Source organism: Syzygium oleosum, unplaced genomic scaffold, assembly GCF_021117445.2.
Source record: "Syzygium oleosum isolate NSW1041296 unplaced genomic scaffold, Sole_v2.1 Sole_v2.05, whole genome shotgun sequence".
Taxonomy (NCBI): Eukaryota; Viridiplantae; Streptophyta; class Magnoliopsida; order Myrtales; family Myrtaceae; genus Syzygium; species Syzygium oleosum.
Genome location: NW_026607489.1, coordinates 9,479,203 through 9,501,235, shown reverse-complemented (window position 1 = coordinate 9,501,235; position 22,033 = coordinate 9,479,203). Strand labels below are relative to the sequence as shown.

At 43.2% G+C, this 22,033-nt stretch overlaps 2 protein-coding genes across 3 annotated transcripts; both read right to left on the bottom strand.

The window, feature by feature from the left end:
- Positions 1-1,293: 1,293 nt before the first annotated feature.
- LOC115681772 (GDSL esterase/lipase At1g71250) lies at positions 1,294-3,466 on the bottom strand. Of its 2 annotated transcripts, XM_056311851.1 has the most exons (6): positions 3,449-3,466; positions 3,094-3,283; positions 2,795-2,922; positions 2,120-2,362; positions 1,781-2,033; positions 1,294-1,671 (listed from the first exon to the last, which is right to left on the bottom strand). In XM_056311851.1, the coding sequence occupies exons 1-6, from the start codon at positions 3,449-3,451 to the stop codon at positions 1,451-1,453; spliced, it is 1,038 nt and encodes a 345-aa protein (XP_056167826.1). In that variant the 5' UTR covers positions 3,452-3,466; the 3' UTR covers positions 1,294-1,450. The 2 variants fall into 2 exon arrangements, with proteins under 2 accessions (XP_056167826.1, XP_030461700.2); XM_030605840.2 differs by lacking the exon at positions 3,449-3,466 and having other exon boundaries at positions 3,094-3,437.
- A 1,570-nt stretch (positions 3,467-5,036) lies between these two features.
- Positions 5,037-9,049, bottom strand: LOC115681770 (protein NRT1/ PTR FAMILY 4.4-like). The gene is made up of 5 exons (XM_030605837.2): positions 8,656-9,049; positions 8,049-8,266; positions 7,056-7,499; positions 6,800-6,942; positions 5,037-6,337 (listed from the first exon to the last, which is right to left on the bottom strand). Exons 1-5 carry the CDS (start codon positions 8,807-8,809, stop codon positions 5,464-5,466), a joined length of 1,833 nt encoding a protein of 610 aa, XP_030461697.1. The 5' UTR covers positions 8,810-9,049; the 3' UTR covers positions 5,037-5,463.
- Positions 9,050-22,033: the final 12,984 nt, after the last annotated feature.

Below are 22,033 nucleotides of genomic sequence, written 5' to 3'. Positions count from 1 at the left end.
AACCGGTAGTTCCTAAGGGAACCGGTCCGATTCCCAGTTCCAGGTGTGGAACCGCTCACCTGCCCACCCGGACCGGACCAGTAATATAATAATAATATAATATAATTATTTAATTTTTTATTAAAAAAAATCTTAAATCCTTAAACTAAACCTAACTCGCTTGACAGTCACAACCTCACGCTGAGTCGAGAAACACCTTGTTTTGGATTCGTCTCATGCTCACTCTCACTCTTTCACTCTTCTCGGTCGATGCTCACCTCACTATCTCCGACTCTCCGTTTCCGTCTCTATCCTTGATTGGTGGGACCGGTTCCATGAACCCATCTGGGATCCGAATTGTCCGATCCGGTTCCTGGATAAGTCTATGGAACCAACAAGCGGTTCCCGATTTTAGGGTAAGAACCGCCCACCTGGATCATACTCAGCCCTACTACACATTGCTTGCACGTAATAAGGGCTTATGCTATGACAACCCCCCCCCCCCCCCCCCCCTCCCCCAACCGAAAAAAAATGGGGGCTTGTGTAAAAAATGAAAATGAAAATAAAAATAAATAATGGTTTATTTGATGAAACTAGAAAAATAATACTGAAAATCTGAGCGGTAGATTTTGAGTGCTTTGATGATTTTCGTCGCTGGAAATGAAATTTAAATCTTCTTCGGTGATTTCTTAGAAGTAAAAATCAAATGTAATTAATTTCTTGCCTGACATGGAGTTGTGAACATAGTTAGTATATTTTAGCATTAGAGTTAGAGACAGTTCTAAAAGTGGTCATCGATTATTCAATAATAAAATCAATCGAGTAACGCATTTTTTTATTATTTATCCATGAAGTGAATCTTCGACTTTGCTTGATCGATTAGGTCAAAACTTGTTACTTTTACCATAATTCTCATTTTACAAAACGATTCAGGAGCAAGACTTAAGTGCGTTTATCTTGATAACGAGTTTTATCGGCTCCATTGATAGAATAGATGAACCCCATCATATAGAATGATTCGTGTCTATTATGGACAACTGCTGAATTGAATCATTGAATCTAGTAAATTTTCACTGATGCACGTACAAGATACATGCGGAAATCTCTCCAGGGAATGGATGAATCTTCGAAATTTGGAAATTCCATCTTTTAATTTCGAAGCCAATGTGCAACTTGAGACTTCAATGAATTTACCCTTTACAGCCTTTGATTCCTGTAATTTTTTCCATAAATTTCTTTAATATTTGTGATCTCTCCAAACTGTCTATCTCACGGTGCAATGCTGGAACCAGATAACAACTCAACGTTGTGTGCTTCAGGGCAAATGGATTTCTTGTCGCCATCAGTGAATATTTATTGATCTCACCAAAGAGGGTTGGCGTTCAGCTTGAGATGCACCATAGATTTGCACACGTACTTAGGAAAGAAACGCAACACAAGCAGAAACACAGAAAGCCAAACGAGCTGAGAACTAGAGCTGAGCCATTTGCTGGATGTTGATCGGGTAACAGTCCGATGGCGGACCGTAGAAAGCCCTCTGGGTGAGCACCGAAGAAGCGGCCTGTGTCAGGTGAAACGCATCCCAGAACACTTGTCGAGTCCTGTCGGGGCACGGCACTAGAAACGGAATGCACGTTATTTCGCCTTGGTTCCTTCCTATTCCACAGCACGCGTTGTCCACAACACTGAATCCTGTGCATTCGCAGACATTCACGTTTAGGATCAGTGGATCTAAGACTGAAGATGGTGCTGGTTCAGCGAAACCACGAGGGTCGTAAGTGAAGTTTTCGATGGCTTTTACCGTATGCGGCGGGATTGTTTAGGATGTCTCCCATGGCGCCATAGGTGTTTCCGTAGATAAAGATTGAGCCGGGGTGGTTGCTGTTCAGCTGCTGCACGAGCGACCTGAGCCCCTCATTGAAGGTCCCGAGCATCTGGTTCACGGAATCGACGCATCGGTCCGGGTATTGGCTACGGGCCCTCTGGTTTGGGATGCAGCCGAGTGGTGGGATTCCTGCTAGGAAGAACTTCCTCAGTCCGACACTGTTCAGTGCCTGCGAGAATAAGAAACGTCAAATGCTTGCTCTGTAACTTCTCGTCCAACATCCTAGTGGAAACCGAACAAGAAAATTAAAACTACCAGAATCTGTCGAGCGTAACGATTGATAAGGAGGTTCCCATAGTCCTGGGGACTGTAAGTGTAGCTGGAAGGGTACAAGGAAGGCAAAAGGTAGTTGCTGATGTAGTCGTTGCTTCCGATGACCATGACGGCAATGGATCCAGCGAGGTATCGGCTCAAAGCCGCTCCGTCCAGCATTGTTCTCAGTTGATTCAGTGTGTTCTCAAAGTTCAGAACTTGCTGGCTCAGGCTGTACTTCTCTCCCTGCATTTTGCATGTGAAAAAAAACAGATGCAGTCAAACGAAGTACATCCACTTGAATGGAAGAATTTTCTCCTGCATTCATGATGAAGATGGAAGCATATCTCCAAGGCACATCAACACATCTGAACCCACTGTATGTTGCGTTGGCATGCTAGTAATATTTCCCCAAATCTTTCGTTTTTCTGTCCGAATTGGAATGATAACTAGGTAGAATCTCTGTGAATTCCCTAATAATTTCGACATAAAAAGGGTCATGATACACGAAAGCCGTCGTGAAATAGACCGCGAGGCCTAATGAAAACTTCCTGCGCTTTTCTTTCTTTGCACTGGCAATTAGCACATAGGCCCCGTATTTTGTAGGGATCTTCGTTTATTCTATTGATTTACAGACAATACAGCGCATATAAAGTTCAAAAATGGAAACTTTGTTACGTAGTGTCGGCCTGTCTCATCGAGTATGCCCCCAGCCGCAGATGCATAATTGACTCCCCCTACGATTTTCGCCCCAGTTGTAGACGGATCGGCATAAGCCGGAGGACTTGGCAAACCCAGCATGTCGCCTGTCAAATAGGACTCAATTAAAGAAGAACATATATATGATTCTTTTTCCACCAAGAAAAAGCATGTGATTTATTAGACTTAATTGTTCTGCTTCCGGATTCGATGCATTTGAAATATATCGATTGATCTGTACAAGCACAAAGTTGAGAAAAATGTGGAGAGGTGTTTACCCAGCATGTCGACGATGTTCTTCCCATTAGAAAATCTGCCAGAAGGTCCTCCAGGGTAATCAATACCATAAGGAGGGTAATTGCATTTGGCATAGGACCTGAGGTAATTATTGTTCCCGACATCAACTATCGAGTCTCCGAAGACGAACATCGCCGGTACTTTCTGCGATCCTAGAGCCACATTCACGCACTGTACAATTGAAACCATCAGTAGCACAGCAACAAGCCATGGTCTCTCACTGAACCCTATCATTTTTCTCTTTCCTTGCTATGAAAATTGTGATGTTTAAGGCACTTTTAAAGATGGAAACAAGAGATGATGATGATGATGAAGAAAAGAAGAAAAGAATTGCACCATTTATTGAGCACTATAACGGCTGGGCTTGTAGCATGTCTTTTTGAGCGAGCAAACCTTGTAATGTTGCTTTCGGTCACGCCTTTTGTGCAGGATTTGGGCTGCACTTTCTCAACGGCCGTTTGTCCTGGTTCTTTCTTCTTAATTACGATGCTCATCAGCAACTTTGGTTTCTTTCATTTTCTGTGTACTATACCAGATATAGGAGTGAATGTTGATTTAGATACAAGAATACAAACTGAAAGTTATTGCCAAAGTTGGTTGAGGGGTCCGACGATTTCCGGTTCGAAAAATGGAGGTCACTCGTTCGAATCTCACAAACCACATGACGGCTCTGGGTCAGGTCCACTTGCACAGGCAAAGGACCCGAACTTAACCTGCTCATCAAGCCTTGCAAGGTGTTTCATGGATCTCCAGATAGCGGGGTTTCCACGTCCGTGCCTCTAAATTATCAAAAGAAATCAATACAAAGTGACGCTCTTTTCACAGCTTTACACTTTTGAACCAAATGGGCAGGCACCCAACCTCGAGATGCATGGCGTCAGAACTGCAGATTATGTTGGAACATCTTTCGTTTTCCTTCATGTAATAGATCATAACAGGGCCTAATCAGGTCGAGTTCTGGGCTTAAAAATCCTTTCCCAATCCTCCCTATGATGTTAAACTTTTTGTTGTTTCTTTGCCTTAAAAATGATGGGCTTGAGCAAGCCTGAGCGGCCTGAGCTAGGTGGAAACTGCTCTTTCAAGGCAGTGATTTGTGCTTTGGACATGCGGGTGATCAGGCCATGACCATGTCTATTCGAAGAGGGAGTTGCACTCACTGGTAAGCAAATCTACTGTCTCATCCATGACTTACCCGCAACTGGGCAGCTTCTTGGTTGTTTAGCAATCAGTTATTTTGGTCAGCAGGAAGTAATATTCCCAGAGAGTATGATTTGAGATTTCTATGGGCTTAAGATTTTTATATTCTTTCGATGTCTCTTGGTCAGATTAATATTCTCGATTGCGGTCGAAAGTTCTTTTCATAACTCAGAAACGAGAGTTTACAACTTTTTTCACGTCATTCAATCTACAAATTCTCTTCGGGCCATCTTAACTCTAGAGGCACAAACGGTGTTCATTCTCATAATCGCCTGATTTTGAGCGTCGAGGAGAGATTGCACACTACGTAGTTAGCATTTGAGTGCTAAGGATGCTCCAGACACATCCGGTTATCTGCGAGGAGGAAAACGTAAATTTGCACACTCCTCACTCCTCTTATAGCTAAAAACACATAATAAAAGCCATAGCTTCACTGTATCATTCGATGTCTCTCTTTTCCTTCACCTTGAGGAAGAGAAAAGGCAGTGACAGGAGCATTTCGGAAGCGTGACCCTACCTCATAAAAGAGACAAAAACATGGACCGGACATTTCTTAGCGGAGAGGCAAGAGCCGTTTTACCCAAGTAAGATAAAAGATCACAGCATTTCCAAGCTACTCTTTCATCCTTTTTGAATTGATTATTTTGATTTATGATCCGACATCATGATATATTAGATTCGCCACAAAAGGGTTCCCTTTAGACAGACACAGCACAGAGCCACAGCATATCCCCCACCACTTAGCATGCCCTCCTTTTTCATCCATAGAAAGACAATGCCAACAGGAGGTATATACATAAACATATTGTCATAAAGACACGTACTAGCTTGGTAAATTCATTGAATGATGATGATATTTTGTACTGTGGGATTAGACCTAACTTCCTCGCGATCGCCTTGCCAACATGGGGGACCCTAGTGTCCGCCACACACGGTGAAAAGTTGATTTCGGGATGGAAAAAAGAAAGGAAGACATGGAAAATGGGGTTGTCATTGATCAAGCCAGATAGTGACATATATCCCAAAAGCAGAAGTAATTACTCTGTATTGCTAGCTTTCACCAAGTAATCAGTAAGATATCTAGACAACTGGATCGACAAAATTAATCGCAGTCCCGGGCCGGAGTAGAGCAATATGACCAGGATCTTTCATGTTCAAATGGTTTGATTAGGCCGTGGTCTTTCTACATCGTCTCCTCCAACATGGGATTTGATTGGTGATGTGGAAGATGGATTGTAAGAGTGCCATGAAGAGCAAAAGAGGTAGTTGAGGAAGTTGATGAAGCTTAGCGCAGCCAATAACCAGTAAAAGAGGTCAAGCCTGTCCTTGTTGAGGTCATTGTCACCGAGCCACCCACCAACAGAGGATGATGAATTTGAGGTGATCTTGTTGACTACTGAGACCAGGAGTGAGCTCAGATAGAACCCAAATGAGTAGGAGCAGTAAGTCATTGCGGTCAAGAAGGATTGCATCCCCACGACTGACTGCTTGTAGAAGAACTCAATAAGCCCAACTGCGGTGAACATCTCTGAGAGCCCAAATATGAGGAACTGCGGGGCTATCCAGAATATGGAGAGAGTCTCGTGATGCTGCAGCGCCGAGTCCCTCCTTTTCTTCTCAACCAGCGCTGCTGAGACCATTGAGAAGCTTGCAACGAAGAGACCAATCCCAACTCTCTGGAGAGGGGAGATCCCTGAGTCCCTCCCGGTCAGGCGACGGGTGATCGGGACGAACACAGTCTCATACAACGGGACGACGAAGATGAGCATGAGGTAAGGGATGGCCTGCAGGGACGCTGGGGGCACATGGAAGTGGTCCGTGATTCGGGTGTCCATGGAACTCCCTTGTTGGACCGAGAACGTTTGGAGCTGCGCTAGGATGGTATTGAAGATTATGGTGCAGGCAAAGATCGGGATGACCGAAATTATGATCTTCACCTGCTCTACTTGCCCGACGGTGCAGAGTTTCCAAGGGCTCTCGCTGTCCTGAGCTCCGTTTTGTATTCTAATGCAGGCCTTGTCTAGGAATCTGCAATTCAATTATGATCACAAACTGCGCTGTATGCACTATTTCACAGTGAAATATGTGGCAAAGGCAGAAAGTCGCCCTAGATTCCATTGAAATGTGGTACTTATCTCTAAGGCGAATATTAATTTGAGTGAACTTAATAGACCTGAGTTGCTAAGCACGTCGGGCTTTATTTGCTCTTAACGATTCCCAGAACATGAAGGGCGAATTGGATCATACACCAGTATTATACGGGTGAGGTGAGATTATGTGAAACAGAGAAATTCATTGTCTAAGCTTACTAAAATAGACTAAGCTACTCATATATGACAAAAGCAAAAAAAAAAAAAATGAGGACTAAGCGAGTCATAATTCAGAATAGATGTATTAATACTATGACTATCTACTACATGTGCAGAGGACAGTGTCCCATGACTTTATGTTGTTGATTTGTTCTGCCAACTTGAACAGTTTGAGCGCTACCTGAACTTTTCGGTGTGGCTGAGATTGCTTCTCTCGGCAGCAGAGGCAACCTGACGGTTAGATTCAGTGATGTTGTTCCCATGAAGCATGTCTGCATTTGAAGGACAGATTTGTTTTCTCTTTGTGATTGCAGCCACAAAAACCTGACCACACGCAAAAACATATGCACAAAATTTACACACATTTATTCAAAACAGAAAGTTTCACAGAAGTCAAATGACTAATACGTGAAAGGCGAAAGCGAAAGACCGCTCACTTGGGCTATCGGGATGAAGATGCTTCCGCGAGGAGGCGTGTTCTTGTAAAACAGGGCTCCCGAGATCAGACTGACCAGCCCAACCACCATGGCGGCGGCAGATACGCCGAAGCCAACATCCATCCCAGAGTCAGTCTGGACCCAGACGAGAACGGTGAGGGCGATGAGCTCCCCGGTGCAGAAGGCGAAGTAGGCGGCATTGAAGTAGGAGGAGAGCCTCCTGGACTGCTTGGAGTCCTCCCTCCTGAACTGGTCCGCCCCATGGGAAATGATGTTGGGCTTCAAGCAGCCACTCCCAAGTGCCACCAAGCACAGGGACACATAGAATATGAGGGCCCTGTAACCACTTGCCTCCTCACAATGGGACCCTTGGGCGTCATTCATGTTGCATTTTGGTGGCCTCAGTGATTGGAGATGTGCTTGGATGGACAGGAGTATGAAACCCTGCATATCCAATTCAGAAACCATAGTGTATTTCATTATTATTGTGCCTTTATTTGTCCTCCTATGATATTATTAGACCTGTAGAGGTTGACCTTCACTTTTCAGAATATTCTAATCCATAATATAGTCTTTATTTAGGTATATTAAAGAATTGTGAAAATTCTGAGTGTAAGGCCATCATCGAATGAGATAATTATGTCTAATCCCACACTAATTGCACATTTTCCACATTCTTGAACTCCCGCAATTAGTGAGCTGTTCCTTTAGAAGTAATTTTCTTCCCTCCATTTCGGCAAGGAGGTTGATGTCCAACATACATCATGCCGTGGATAGATTAAGAGCTGCTAAAACCATGGGCTGGAACAAGAAGTAAATCTTTATATACCATGAAAGTGCAATAGGCAAAAAGTGAAAGTGCAGTAGGCACTGAGCTTTTTGCTTCTGAATAGGATCAAGACACCAGAAAAACAGAAGAAAAGTATACAGGAATAAAAAGGGATGATCCTAGGAGAGAAAACAATCGAGTTCATGGAAAGAGGATTGACTCACGGAGAGCTCGACGAAGCCGAAGACAAGCATGGTCCAGAAGCTTCCAAGGTACGAGTCGGAGAGGAAGCCACCAAGGAGGGAGAGGAGGAAGATGGTGCCGATGAAGTTGGTGACGATGTTGGCGGATTTGGACAGAGGGAAGTGCATTTGGTTGAATACATATGTTATCAGATTGTTGCCGACCCCCGCGATCGCCATCATCTCAAACGCTTGGAGACCTGTGTGATCATCAATCACGCACCACCAACCAACCCAACAAACAATTACAAACTATCACAACATATTTTTATGCGCATAAACTTTGTTCAAAGTGAGTACAGCAAGTGAATGACACCTCACTTGCTTATTTACTAACAAAAGGAAGTGACCACTTCTAAATTCCACAGTAACTAACTTTGCTTCCATCACCGACACCTTGTATAGTGGCTTGAGCTACTGTTGACCGTTACGAAAGGGAAAAAGTTGGAAACTTACTCATCCATGCTGATTCACACACATACTCACGCCCACAGAACAAAGAGCAAAAGCTTACGAGAAACAGAGTTTAGCATAAACAAGGCAGAGCGTATAATCTTTGAAGCTACATGAGAGAGAGCGAGAGAGAGACCGAGAACAAAAACCGCGGCAGTCATTCCACCATGCGTGTTGGCTCGGCAAGGTCGACCTCTCCAATCCACAGACACCTGATGATGAAGAATCCGATCACCATCTCCAATTTCAGACGTCGAATTTACGTCCAACTTCCTGCTTGTCTCGTCCATCGCTTACCCTCACTCAGTCTCAGGACTCTCTTTGTGCCAAGCTTGTGTTTCTGTGTGTGTGTGTGTGGGTGGATGGGTGTGTGCGCGTGTTATATATAGCTTGGCAGGCAAATCCTGCTTTGTGGAGTTTCTTCGACGCACAATGAGGATCACTATGCTAATCTTCTAAAGCGTGCCAAAAGCTAGAGAACTCATAACCATCTTTTTCTTTAGTGAAATGGAGAGGCAATGTCACAAAGTGGCACCCAGGCCCTCCATTTTATAATGCAATTTACTGTTGAATACGCCCTCTTCTTCTTTTCCTATCTTCTTTTTCGCGTGCGTTGTGGGTAAAATCAAAATGGCTTCAACCTTTTTCTCTAGCATATGTAATTGCCACCCGTCGAGTTGACTCCATTGATGGATCGAAGTGGTGGACCTGCCCCATTTTCCTCCCAAAATTTTTATCTTTTAGCCTGTCATGTCTTCCATTTCTAAGCTACCACGAAGCTCTCTCTCTCTGTAGGTTGGTGGTGCCAGGAGGCAAGGACCGTCCATGTCGCCGATCACAAGCCATTCGTCGAATCCTAAGGTCATCTCTTCCTCTCTTTGAGTGGGAGGTGATGAGTACACATAATGAGATTGATGAAGCCATTGATCCCACCCCACCACCAAGACTGACGGGCTCTTTTATCTCTATGGTCTCCTTGGATCACGAATCAACTCATGTCCACTGTATAAAGTCAAGTTGGTCGTTTCTCTGTCTCCTCTTTTTTTCTTTAGTTCCTTATTTCAGAAGTCAATGGTACACGAAATTAGCGCAGTCCCGTACAGACATGCTCTCTAATCACAACAACGCTCATGATCACGGATTACTCTGTTTTTCTCAAAGAGCACACAGCTCTCTTTCGATGCTTGAGCTCTTAATATCTGATCAAGCTGACCGAGATGACATCGACGTGCGGCCGGACCGAGACAGCAGCGCCTTCTAACATCAATTGACCCGAAACCGATCGAGCCGAGGAAACCGAAAGACAAGAGGGCTCTCCTGATCTAAATGCAGAAGAACAAGATTGAGTGCTACTGTCGGCCCCAGGAGAATGATGGAAACTCTTTTGATATGGAAAGGATGATTGTTTGGATCATGCACAGTGCGCTTGTCGAACGAGACGAGGGCAAATGGTGGAACGTAAGTCAACAGTCTTGTGGACATCCCCCCACACACACACACTAAAGCCTGACTGAATCCTTGTACGACGAAAACCCCCAGATTTGAAGTTGCAGGCATATTAGCTCCTACCAGCCAGAGCCTCTCCCCCACTTTTCATGCTTTTTCAGAACTGTGTTTTTTATTTTAAAAAAACCATAAAAAATCTTGAACTATGTTTATTGTGACATATCCATCCAAAACTTTTTTTATGGTACACCAAAAATGCCAAACTTGTATCTTAATGACACATCTACCCTCCGTCAAGGTTCCGTCAATGATTACCCTTAAAAATTTACCTACATAGACGTCGGGAGCAGACGATGTTAACATGGCGGCCACTTGGCTTAAGTGTAATAAAAACAATATTGTTTTGACTAAAAAAATCATACGACAGAACTTTAACGGAGAGTAAATGTGTCACATAGGCAACGCCCGGCGAGGCTGCCCAAGCCAACATCACCTAGGCCAGGGTGAGGCCCAGCGAGCCCAACCCTCGCCCAAGCGACGCTCGCCAGGCGATGCTTGGTCTCGCCATATTTGGCGAAGGCCGCCTCACCAGCGCTAGCCCTTGCCCCAGTGAGGGCCACCCTCACTTAGGCGAAGCTAGCCCTCACCGGCCACCGGAGGAAAGAGGAGGAAAAAAAAGAGAGAAAGAAATAAAAAATTATTAAAAATGTCAACGTCGGTGTCAGTCGTGGCGGTATCCACATTTCATTAATATCGGCCAAAATTAGACGAAATAATTGAATTAGCTCTAGGTCAAAAGGTTTATAACTAAATTTGCACAATTAAAAGGTTTAGGACTAAATTGACACAAATTGAATAAGTTTATGAATTTTCAGATACTTTTCCCCGTCTTAGTATCTTGCATTAGGAACAAAATATAATTATAATATAAAGAATAGTTTTTTAATGCAAGATCTAAACATCCAAAAACTCTTTTCTTCTCACTTTCAAGTACGCCACCAACTAATTAGAAATTAGTCATTTTCCTAGAATTATTTTCACTGGAAAAGCTTTTCTTCTATTGTTGACACTCAAAATTACCCCTGGCGGGAATGGGCCGGTTACAAGTTACAACGGATATAAAATATGGTTCACATGGCATAAATCCAGAGAAGGCTGTGAGTCAGGCCTAGAGATATTGAGAAGACTTGAGGTAATTATCAACAGGACACATCGTAAAGGTGTCGACAAGTTCAAAATCATGAGCTTTGCACGTAACGTCGACAAGTTCAAGATCGCAAGCTTTGCACGTGACATCGATGAATCCAAGATCACGAGCTTTGCACGTGACGTCGACAAGTCCAAAATCACGAGTTTTGCACGAGGTCTGAAACCATGGTGATACGTGGCAAAAAATTCATTTACACGTGTAAAGATATGACCGTGGGCGTGAAGATCAAGGAAGTTAAAGAATGACACTTAGAAAATAACAAGAAATAAAGAGACACGTGGAAGAAAATTAGCTACTACGCGATGCCCAAGGAGCGTAAGCAACATCGATAAGTCAGGAAGCGGTTAAAGCGCGAAACGTAAGGAAGTGGAAAACGACTTTCAAGGAGAAGTGCGATTAACAGTTATCAAGCTGCTCTATAAATACTCAAGAATTTCCAACGAAGAAAAAAAAACCTTTTTCGCAAACAACACAATATATCTTTTATCTAGCTTTACTTTTAGCACATTAGGAGTAGCTTTAGCTATAATTTTCAGATTCTGCGTCGTAGATTCAATTCCGACAAGAGTCTTTATCAGGTTCAACATTGTTGATTAAATTCCAATGTTGTGCCATTAGTTCAGCGTCGTCGATTAAATTCCGGCGTTGTGCTTGGAATATAGCTGTTGATTAGATTCCGGTCATATTCTCTCAAGTTACGTCATTGATTAGATTCTGGCGTATCTTGAATGGTAATACCGCATATTAGTTGTGTCGTTGATTAGATTCCGACATAGCTTGGTCTTGGTATTTGCAAGTTGTCATCCCATTGTTAGTATTATCGAGTTTAGTATATTGTCCAGTCAAGTTGTAAGATATAAGTTGGACTTAATAAACGTATTTGACATTCTCTGTCCGGGCTTGACTCAAGACCCTAGTCTCCTCTAATAAAATTCGAAACGCAACGTTCGGTGAAAGATTTTCGACGGGATAAAACCGGCAAAACATCTTTTTGGCACGCCCGGTGGGACCCCTATTGAGTTAAGTAGAGAGAGTGCTATGCCACGCACCCGGAGTAGAACCAACACGGATAATACTATTGACGAGCAAGCTGCATCGATGGCGGAAGATAATACCCGTGCTGAGACATCATCCGCTCAACTTCTTCATACCACCAACACGGATAATACTATTGACGAGCAAGCTGCATCGATGGCGGAAGATAATACCCGTGCTGAGACATCATCCGCTCAACTTCTTCATACCGAGGTTGCTAACCAATCTCGAGAGGAGGTCACAGATATGTCGAGGCAGCGTGTTGAAGATAGAAGGCAAACTGAGCTCACACCAGTTGCACTTTCTACCATGAGGCGGACTATCGAAAAAACTCAGAACGAGTTCGCTGATTATATGGTAAGGCGTATGACTGAAGTGGTTAGGCCTTTGATTATTAACACTTATCATGAATGCACGCAAGGTTAACATGGAGGGTCCATCGCACCGACCCAACTGAGAACAGGATTTCCGTCAGCATCGAGGGGTCCTGCAATACAGTTTGGAACAATGATGCAAAGTACGTCTCCGATCCCACCCATTCGAATATTACCAAGGGGAGAAACTTTGCCGATAGCACCCAGCGAGGGATTACCTCACGCTAGCGTGGACCCAAATGGAGGAATTGCTCGACAGTCGATGATTGATGAAAACCTCCAAAGAGGACATCAGGTTACTCAGGTGCATGGCCTCCCTGTGATCCAGGTAAATCCTCCACCTGCAGTCCTAGATGTTCAGAATCCTGCAACACCCTTGCCTAGGGGGCAAGAACAGATCCAACAGATGAATATTTAACCACAACGTCAGGCACCCCAGCCTGCAGTGCCTAACGTAAATCAACCTTTTCAACCCCCTATGGGTCCAAATGTAATCCAGCAACCATTGCCAGCACAGTTAAACTCACCGGTCAACCCACATATGATTGCTCACAACGTACCACAGCTAATGCACCCACCACCTCAACAACAGTCACAGTTACCACAACAGCCATTCTACCAATTGCCTCATCAAAATTTGAATCAGCCATTGCCACCTAATTATGTTGTAGCTCCAGCGCCTGTCGTGGGTCAAGTGCAAAATCAGTTAGTAGTGGACCTTATAATGAGGGGATATGGCCATGATATAGGATACCTCCAAAACATTTATAGAAAACCATATCCTGATTGGATGGATACTATACCGTATCCAAGGGGTTTTAAAATGCCAGAGTTTACATTTTTCACTAGAGAGGAAGATCAGTCCACTTTTGAACATGTTAACCGTTTTCTGGCTCAATGTGGTGCCGCGGCTCATGCTGATTATTGGAAGTTGAGGTTATTTCCCTTATCCTTGTCAAAAACCGCGTTTACATGGTATACTGCCTTACCTGCAAATTCGGTTACATCATGGGAACAAATGGAAAGGTTATTTCATTGCCAATTTCAAAGAGCTGTGCCGGATTTGTCGGTAGCAGATCTATCGACCATGAGACAGTTAGCTAATGAATTTGTCGATCAGTTTGTTTCCAAGTTTAAAAGGGCAAGGAATAAGTGTTTAGTCCCTTTACCTGAAAAGACTTTTGCGGACCTCGCTTTTAATGGACTGAAGTTTGAAATCCGAGAAAGAATGGTTGGACAACCATATTCAAATCTGTTCCAATTATCAACCATAGCTACTAAGCACGAAAGTCTCCTTCAAGAAAAAGACAAAAGGTATGGTCGACGGGGTGAAGTTCGTTGGGCTGACGCTGACGAGAGCGAGGATGAAACTGAATCAGCAGATATAGCAAATATGGCTCTCGCTAAAATGGTGATTGATAAGCCATATATTTGCAAGGCTCTAAAGCCAGCAAGAGTTAAAGAAAAATCCAACCTCATGTCCAAAGCTAAGGAACCTATTTTTTATTCTTTCGATATCAATAAGACAGAGGAAATATTTGACTTATTATTAGCCAACGGACAGATCAGACTCACGGAGGGTCAGGTTATACCCACTAAAGAAGAATTAGCGGAAAAAAAGTACTGTAAATGGCATCATTCATGGAGCCATGCCACCAATGACTGTCTTGTATTTAAAAGAAACGTCCAGGAAGCTATTAAGCAAGGGAAGATAAAATTCTCTGAGGACAAAGGTAAGTCCCCGATGGAAGTCAATGTCGACCCTTTTCCTGTAATGGCAGGGATGGTGTCATTAAGGACAAAGACCAGGGGGCATCAGCCGTATCGTTTGTGCGAAAAGTGTAGACGATTATTGGAACAAGACAAATATCACTCCAACAGTCGAAGACGTCCGCCTAGTGAAGTTGTCGATGGATTCCGCAATTTGGTCCTCACTGATTCATATGATGAACAAACTCCTCCTAGGGGTGTTAATCATCATAGAGGCCATCGAAGCCGTAATAAGACTATTAAGTCATTCAAGCAAATGTATGAAGAAGGTGATCCGACTATTGGTACTTTGGGAGAGCCTAATGGTAAATATGATTATTATATTAGTTATGCTCCACCACCTTCATACAATAGGAAGATTGAGCCAAGTGAATGGGGTTCTAACTTTCCTGATCAAGAGGATCTTTGCATAGACCCCCATCCACTACGTCGACAAACTCTGAAAGTGCCAAGAGACCCACTTGTAGGTCAATGGTATGAGGTCCGCCGAACTCAAAATCGTAGTTCAAATCTGACGCGGACTCAAAAAAGGAAAATGCTGAGGAAAAGAAAGGAGTATCAGCTCCAACAACAAGTAAGTCAAGTTCACATCAAGCAGGTTAGACCAACCTTAATCGCAGAACAAAAGGTCAAGCCAAAGTACCCTAAACGTAGAAATTTAGTCTGGAAAAGAAAATAAGGAATTCAAGTGTCGACATCTGGTCGACCTCAGCAATCTTCACCAAAGCAAGACATTGAGCCTGCACGGTGTGAACCACAACAATTGTCAAGATCAATCTCGTCATTAAGTTCTTGCATGGTTCAAGTATGTCTTCCATCGAACCTTCGGGTTATGACGGTGGAGCCAGGTCATATGAAAGAAATTACAATGGAAGAAAAAGAAAAAACAGAATTTCACTTTGATATAGAGCAGGTGGTTGAATTCGAGAAACCTCCACCCAAGGGTTCAAACCATTTAAGAGCTCTGAATATCAACGCAAAAGTTAATGGCCGATCGGTGTCTCGAGTATTAGTGGACGGGGGATCTACACTGAATCTCATCCCATATTGTTTCTACAAGAAACTGGGAAGGCGTGACGATGAGATTATTCCGTCGAACATCCAATTGTCCGACTTTACTGGAGAAGTCTTCGAAGTTAAAGGAATTTTCATTGCTGACTTGACCGTTGGCACCAAAACTTCCAGGACGTCTTTCTGTGTGGTTAATGCAGATGGATCTTACAATTTGCTATTGGGCCGAGACTGGATCCATGGTAATCAATGCGTACCATCAACTCTCCATCAGATGCTAGCTTTTTGGAATGGAGATAAGGTAGAATACGTCAAAGCAAACACCAAGTCACAGACAACCTATACACATGCATTGGCGCTGGAAGACAGTATATCCATCAGTAAGCCACCTCTCGTTGACCCCAATAGTATTGCATTCTGCCGTTTCGACAAAGGGATCGTTGAGTGGGTCCCAAAGAGTCAATTGGCAGCACAATTAAATGAGATTGTCCATGGAGAACCTTATATTGTGAAAAGACCTCATTGAGAGATACTCGGCCTATCAGGCCGAGCTCGCAGAACAATCCACAGAAGTTGTCGATGGAATCATTGAGTTTGAAGAGTCACCTATAAAAGAAATTGAAAAATCAATTGAAACTCAAGACCCGTTACAAGAGGTCAACCTTGGGCTAGGCAATGAACATCGACCTATTTACATAAGTTCGTTGATCGATGATAACTTCAAAGCTCAGTTGATAAGACTCCTGAAGAAGTATAGGGATTGTTTTGCCTGGGACTATAAAGAAATGCTAGGATTCAGCAGAGATGTCGTCGAACACCGACTACCCATAAAAAAGGGGTTCAGGCCTCATAAACAGCCGCCCAGACAATTCGCCCCGGAGGTTATCCTTAAAGTAAAAGAAGAAGTCGAGCGATTGTTAGCAGCAGGGTTTATTAGAACGGCATGGTACGTCGAATGATTGTCTAACATAGTCCCGATAAAGAAAAAGAATGGGAAGTTACGTGTCTGCATTGATTTCCGAGACTTAAACGCAGCCACGCCCAAGGATGAGTACCAGATGTCAATGGCGGATATGTTAGTTGACTCGGCTTCTGGAAATGAAATTATGTCATTAATGGATGGTTATTCAGGCTACAATCAAATATTCATTGCTAAAGAGGACGTCCATAAAACTGCATTCAGGTGTCTTGGGGCCATTGGCACTTTTGAATGGCTCGTCATGCCATTTGGATTAAAGAATGTAGGCGCAACTTACCAAAGAGCTATGAACTTTGTTTTTCACGACATGATTGGAGAATTTATGGAAGTCTACATCGATGACATTATTGTCAAGTCAGACCAGGTATGTCATTTAAATTATTTAGAACAAGCTTTTATTAGGATGCAGAAATTTGACCTGAAAATGAATCCATTGAAATGTGCTTTTAGAGTAAGAGCTGGTAACTTCTTAGAGTTCCTGGTTAATCAAAGAGGAATTGAAATTGATAAAAATAAAGCTAAGGCCATCTTAGAATTGCCGCCTCCCACAACCAAAAAGCAACTTCAGATGATTTTAGGAAAGATAAATTTTTTGCGTCAATTCATCGCTAATCTGTCAGGAAAAATTGAGGTGTTTTCTCCATTGTTGAAGTTGAAAAGTCAAGAAGAGTTTGTATAGGAAAACAAACATCAACATGCTTTTGATCAAGTCAAGCGGTACTTGGTTAATCCGCCAGTATTGATGCCGCCAAAAGCGGGTCAACCATTGAAATTGTACTTGGCCGCTACCGATACTACCATCGGATGTATGCTGGCGCAGGAGAATGGTGAAGGCAAAGAGCAAGCGGTGTATTATTTGAGTCGGATGTTGAATGATCCTGAAACAAGATACACTGCGATTGAGAAGCTATGCTTGTCATTATTTTATGCATGTACAAAATTACGTCATTATATGCTGCCGACTACGGTACATGTGATATGTAAAACAGACGTGATTAAGTACATGTTGACTCGGCCTATTGTTAATGGCCGAATTGCCAAGTGGGCGTTTGCTTTGACCGAAATAAATCTGGTCTATGTACCATTTAAAGCAATAAAAGGACAAGCCATAGCAGATTTCATTACGGAATATCCTGGAGCACGAGACGAAAGTTGTGAGGGATACGTTCACGTGGTCCCATGGCAGCTTTACTTCGATGGATCCAGTATCCCTGGGTCTGCTGGGGCTGGGATCATGATAATATCCCCTCATGGACAGAAAACGAAACTTATGTTCAAAATGGATTTTGAATGTTCCAATAATCATGCCGAATATGAGGTCTTAATTGTTGGCTTAAACATCTTGGCCAACATGACAATACGTTTCGTCAAAATTATAGGGGATTCTCAATTGGTGATAAAGCAATTATCTGGGGAGTACCAGTGTCTTAATAAGAATATTATATCTTATTATTCACTAGCCAAAGAGCTCCTAGATCACTTTGACGACTTTGAGTTGATCCATATTAAAAGAGAATATAACTTGGAGGCCAATGATTTGGCACAAATGGCTTCCGGCTATAAAATATCAAAAGAGCTCGTTGACCATATGATTACTCAGACCAAGGTTCTACCATCGATGGACAATAGAGTTATGTTTACACAATCGACAAGAACTCTTGTCGACAGCACGACTGTTGACGAAGTAGTAACCCAAGATTGGAGAACTCCATTTATAGAGTATCTCGACAACCCAGTCTCTACTGATTAAAATTTTAAAAGAAAAGCATTTAATTACTTGATGATTGGAGACGAGTTATATCGTAAGACTGTAGATGGGCTACTACTCAAATGTTTGGGACGACAAAAATCTGTGATAGCAATGGCCGAGGCTCCTGAAGGCATATGTGGAGCCTATCAATCAGGGATAAAAATGAAGTGGTTGCTCTGTCGACATGGTTACTTTTGGCCAACTATTACTCAAGACTGCATAAGTTATGCTAAGGGATGTGAAGCTTGTCAAAGGTACGGTCCCATTTAACATGTTCCTGCAGCCGTAATGAAACCTATCATCAAACATTGGCCATTTAGGGGCTGGGCGATGGATATAATAGGAAAAATCTACCCCCCTTCATCAAGGAAACATAGCTTCATTTTGGTTGCCACCGACTATTTTACCAAGCGGGTTGAAGCGGCCTCGTATAAGAGTATAACACAGAAGACAGTGAAAGAGTTCATCGAGGAGCGTATTATCCATCGATTTGGCATTCCAGAATCTATAACTACGGATCAAGGCACGGTTTTTACTGGACAAGAGGTGATTAGTTTCGCTAAGGCTAGAGGCATCAAAATGATTCATTCAACTCCTTATTACGCCCAAGCCAACGGCCAGGCTGAAGCCTCTAACAAAGCCATTATCGCACTAATTAAACGACACCTGGAGGATAATCCCAGAGAGTGGGATGTGTTGTTGTTGATTGTATTATGGGCTTATAGAACGTCTAAAAAGACTGCTACAGGAACTAGCCCATATATGCTCACTTATGGACAAGAGGCAGTTCTCCCTGTTGAAGTTACGATTCAATCCCTACGAGTCAGACTCCAAAACAACTTGGCCAAGGAGGAATATGACAAGTTAATGTTCGCCAATGTTGATGAATTGGGAGAAAACAGAGCGATTGCCTTGGAAAAACTAATCCTCCAGAAAGATAGAGTTGCCAAAGCATATAATAAACATGTAAAGCATAAACAGTTTCAAATTGATGACCTAGTTTGGAAGACCATTTTGCCAACGAATTTGGACAGTGAAAAGTTTGGTAAATGGTCACCAACTTGGGAAGGACCATTCATGGTAACTGAAGCATTTGTCGGAAATGCTTATCGATTAATGGACATCGACGGAAAAGAATTTCCCCGTACTATCAACGGCAAATATTTGAAGAAGTATTATTTTACTATGTGGGAGATGCGAGATATGGAGGAGGAAGAGACTGAAAATTCCGAATAAATCTAGCAAAAGACAGATTACAAAAAAAAAAGGGACATTGTTTTGGTTTTCTTCTCCTTCTCCTTCTTCTTCTTCTTTTTCCTTCCTTCCTTCCTTCCTTCTTTCCTTCCTTCTTTTCTTCTTTCCTTCCTTCCGAACCCAGACCTGCCAGCCATCCTCACTCTCCCAGGCCGAGACCGACATGATCTCTAAAGCGAGCCACGAAGTGCTGCATTCGGTCCTCCAGGCGCTGGTTTGCCACTTCAGCCTTCTCCTTGGCCTCCTCGAGCTTGGGGAGCATCTCCTCCAGGTTCGACAGCCGTTTGTTAAGCCTCTGGATAAGCTCGAGGTGGGACTCCACCAGTTCATCCGACCTCTTGGCCATTGTACCCAAGGATGTGGAAGCGGAGTTGACAAAGACTTCACAACGGGAATCCATCGAGAGGTCCATTTCAATTTCATCCTTTTCGGGGCAAGGAACTCCTCGCCTCAGTCTTTTCTCCGCCCCCTGGATCCGCTCAATAATCGACTCCCGATATTTGTCAAGATGCTCTCGGGAGGAATGAAGTTGGCCCTGCACGTCAGAGAGTGTGTTGTACACAACATCAGCATGCTTGATCTCCTCCTTGAGACTCTCGGACAAGCGTTCCATGACGAAGTATGCACGAATGGCCTTCCCATTGTCCTGGAACTAAGACACCCCGTGCTCGAAGACGGTCACGAATTCCTCATAGTCAGAAAGGAAAGGATGACCGGAAGGCAGGTCATCAGGTCTCCCTTTGCGAATCAACTTCTCGACCTTGGCCACCGCCTAGGGCTTGATGACCAGGATGGCGTAGGTCAGGCTCAGATAGAAGATAATCTCCTTTCATAAGGCCTTGAACTTGCGAGCACTCAAGGTTGGTGACGAGGCACTGGATTCCATCGTCGATCGGCACAATAAAAGAAAGGAGATTTCTCTAGAGAATGAGGAGTTAAAATTCAAAGTCAAGTGGTGAAGTCTTGATCGCAATAGACCCACTACTTATAGCCCGCGACTTGAGTCTCAAATCTTCACGAATCGGTACGAGAAGATTAAATGACGTGACGAAGGTATCTGTTTGATCAGCTCAAGATACACGGATTGGAACGTTGCGAGTAATGGGTATTTATTCCTTGAAGGTCACGAAGCAAGATTTGGGAAAAACGTGCCGATAATTACTCCCAACCGTTCGATGATTTACACGTATACCGATGGAATTTAACTATTACTTAGGCGCATGCTCATACGACGGCAGAAGCGAATTATACCGATATAGATTGATTACCTATCGTACTAATTCATTAAATGCAAGTGCAGAAGGGTGCACACGGACGTCTTTTCGAGACCATAAAGAAAGGGTAGTTTGGTCAATAATACCATACAGGTCATCAAAGCAGATGCAGACTATGATTATTCAGATAATATTCAAGGAAAAGGAAAAGCAGAGCAGTAGAAATATTTACAGCAGTGCTATTCTCGGCATTAGTGACATGGAAAAGAAAGGAAAAGATGGTGCTAGCTGTAAATTAAACGAAATGTTGCTCGAGGCCCAAGATGAAGCCGTGAAGTTGGACTTCTCGATCACAGTTTAATTCCAGAATTTCGTTCTTTCTGGCTTGGCTGTCCTCCACCTCAGTGCTCAGTTGCTTCATGGTCGCTTCAAGGTCTAGTATGACCTTACTTTGGTCAAAGAGTGTCGACATAGAAATACTTTCGTTGATACGGAACGCCTCGAAGACCTTACGGGCCTCATCCAGCTCTTTTCCTTTAAGACTCAAGGTCTTCTCTTTGCCCTCGATGTCATTAACATATTCAAGCCCTGCTTTAAAAGCCTTCATAGTTACATCAAATGAATCAGAGAATTCATGAAGAGCAAAGTCTAGAGCTCGACAAGGTAAAGGGTTCAAGAAAGGATTTTTAGGGTTGAAGAAGAAGACGCGGCGGTGAAACAAGGTTTTTACAAGAATGCAGGATGAAGAAGACGATTTGAAAAGTCACGACTGTTCAAAGAAGATACGAGGTGATGTGTTCTAAGGATATTGGATGAAGAATTCGTATGGACTGCTCGAAAGGATGTCAAAGGACCGAAAAGCATGATTATCGCCTAGGGATTCGTACACAGACAAGGTACACCTTTAAAAGAAATAAATTCAAATTTATTCCTTTTAAAAGGGGGCATATGTTGACACTCAAAATTACCCCTAGCGGGAATGGGCCGGTTACAAGTTACAAAGGATATAAAGTATGGCTCACATGGCATAAATCCAGAGAAGGCTGTGAGTCAGGCCTAGAGATATTGAGAAGACTTGAGGTAATTATCAACAGGACACATCGTAAAGGTGTCGACAAGTTCAAAATCACGAGCTTTGCACGTGACGTCGACAAGTTCAAGATCACGAGCTTTGCACGTGACATCGATGAATCCAAGATCACGAGCTTTGCACGTGACGTCGACAAGTCCAAAATCACGAGTTTTGCACGAGGTCTGAAACCATGGTGATACGTGGCAAAAAATTCATTTACACGTGTAAAGATATGACCGTGGGCGTGAAGATCAAGGAAGTTAAAGAATGACACTTAGAAAATAGCAAGAAATAAAGAGACACGTGGAAGAAAATTAGCTACTACGTGATGCCCAAGGAGCGTAAGCAACATCGATAAGTCAGGAAGCGGTTAAAGCGCGAAACGTAAGGAAGTGGAAA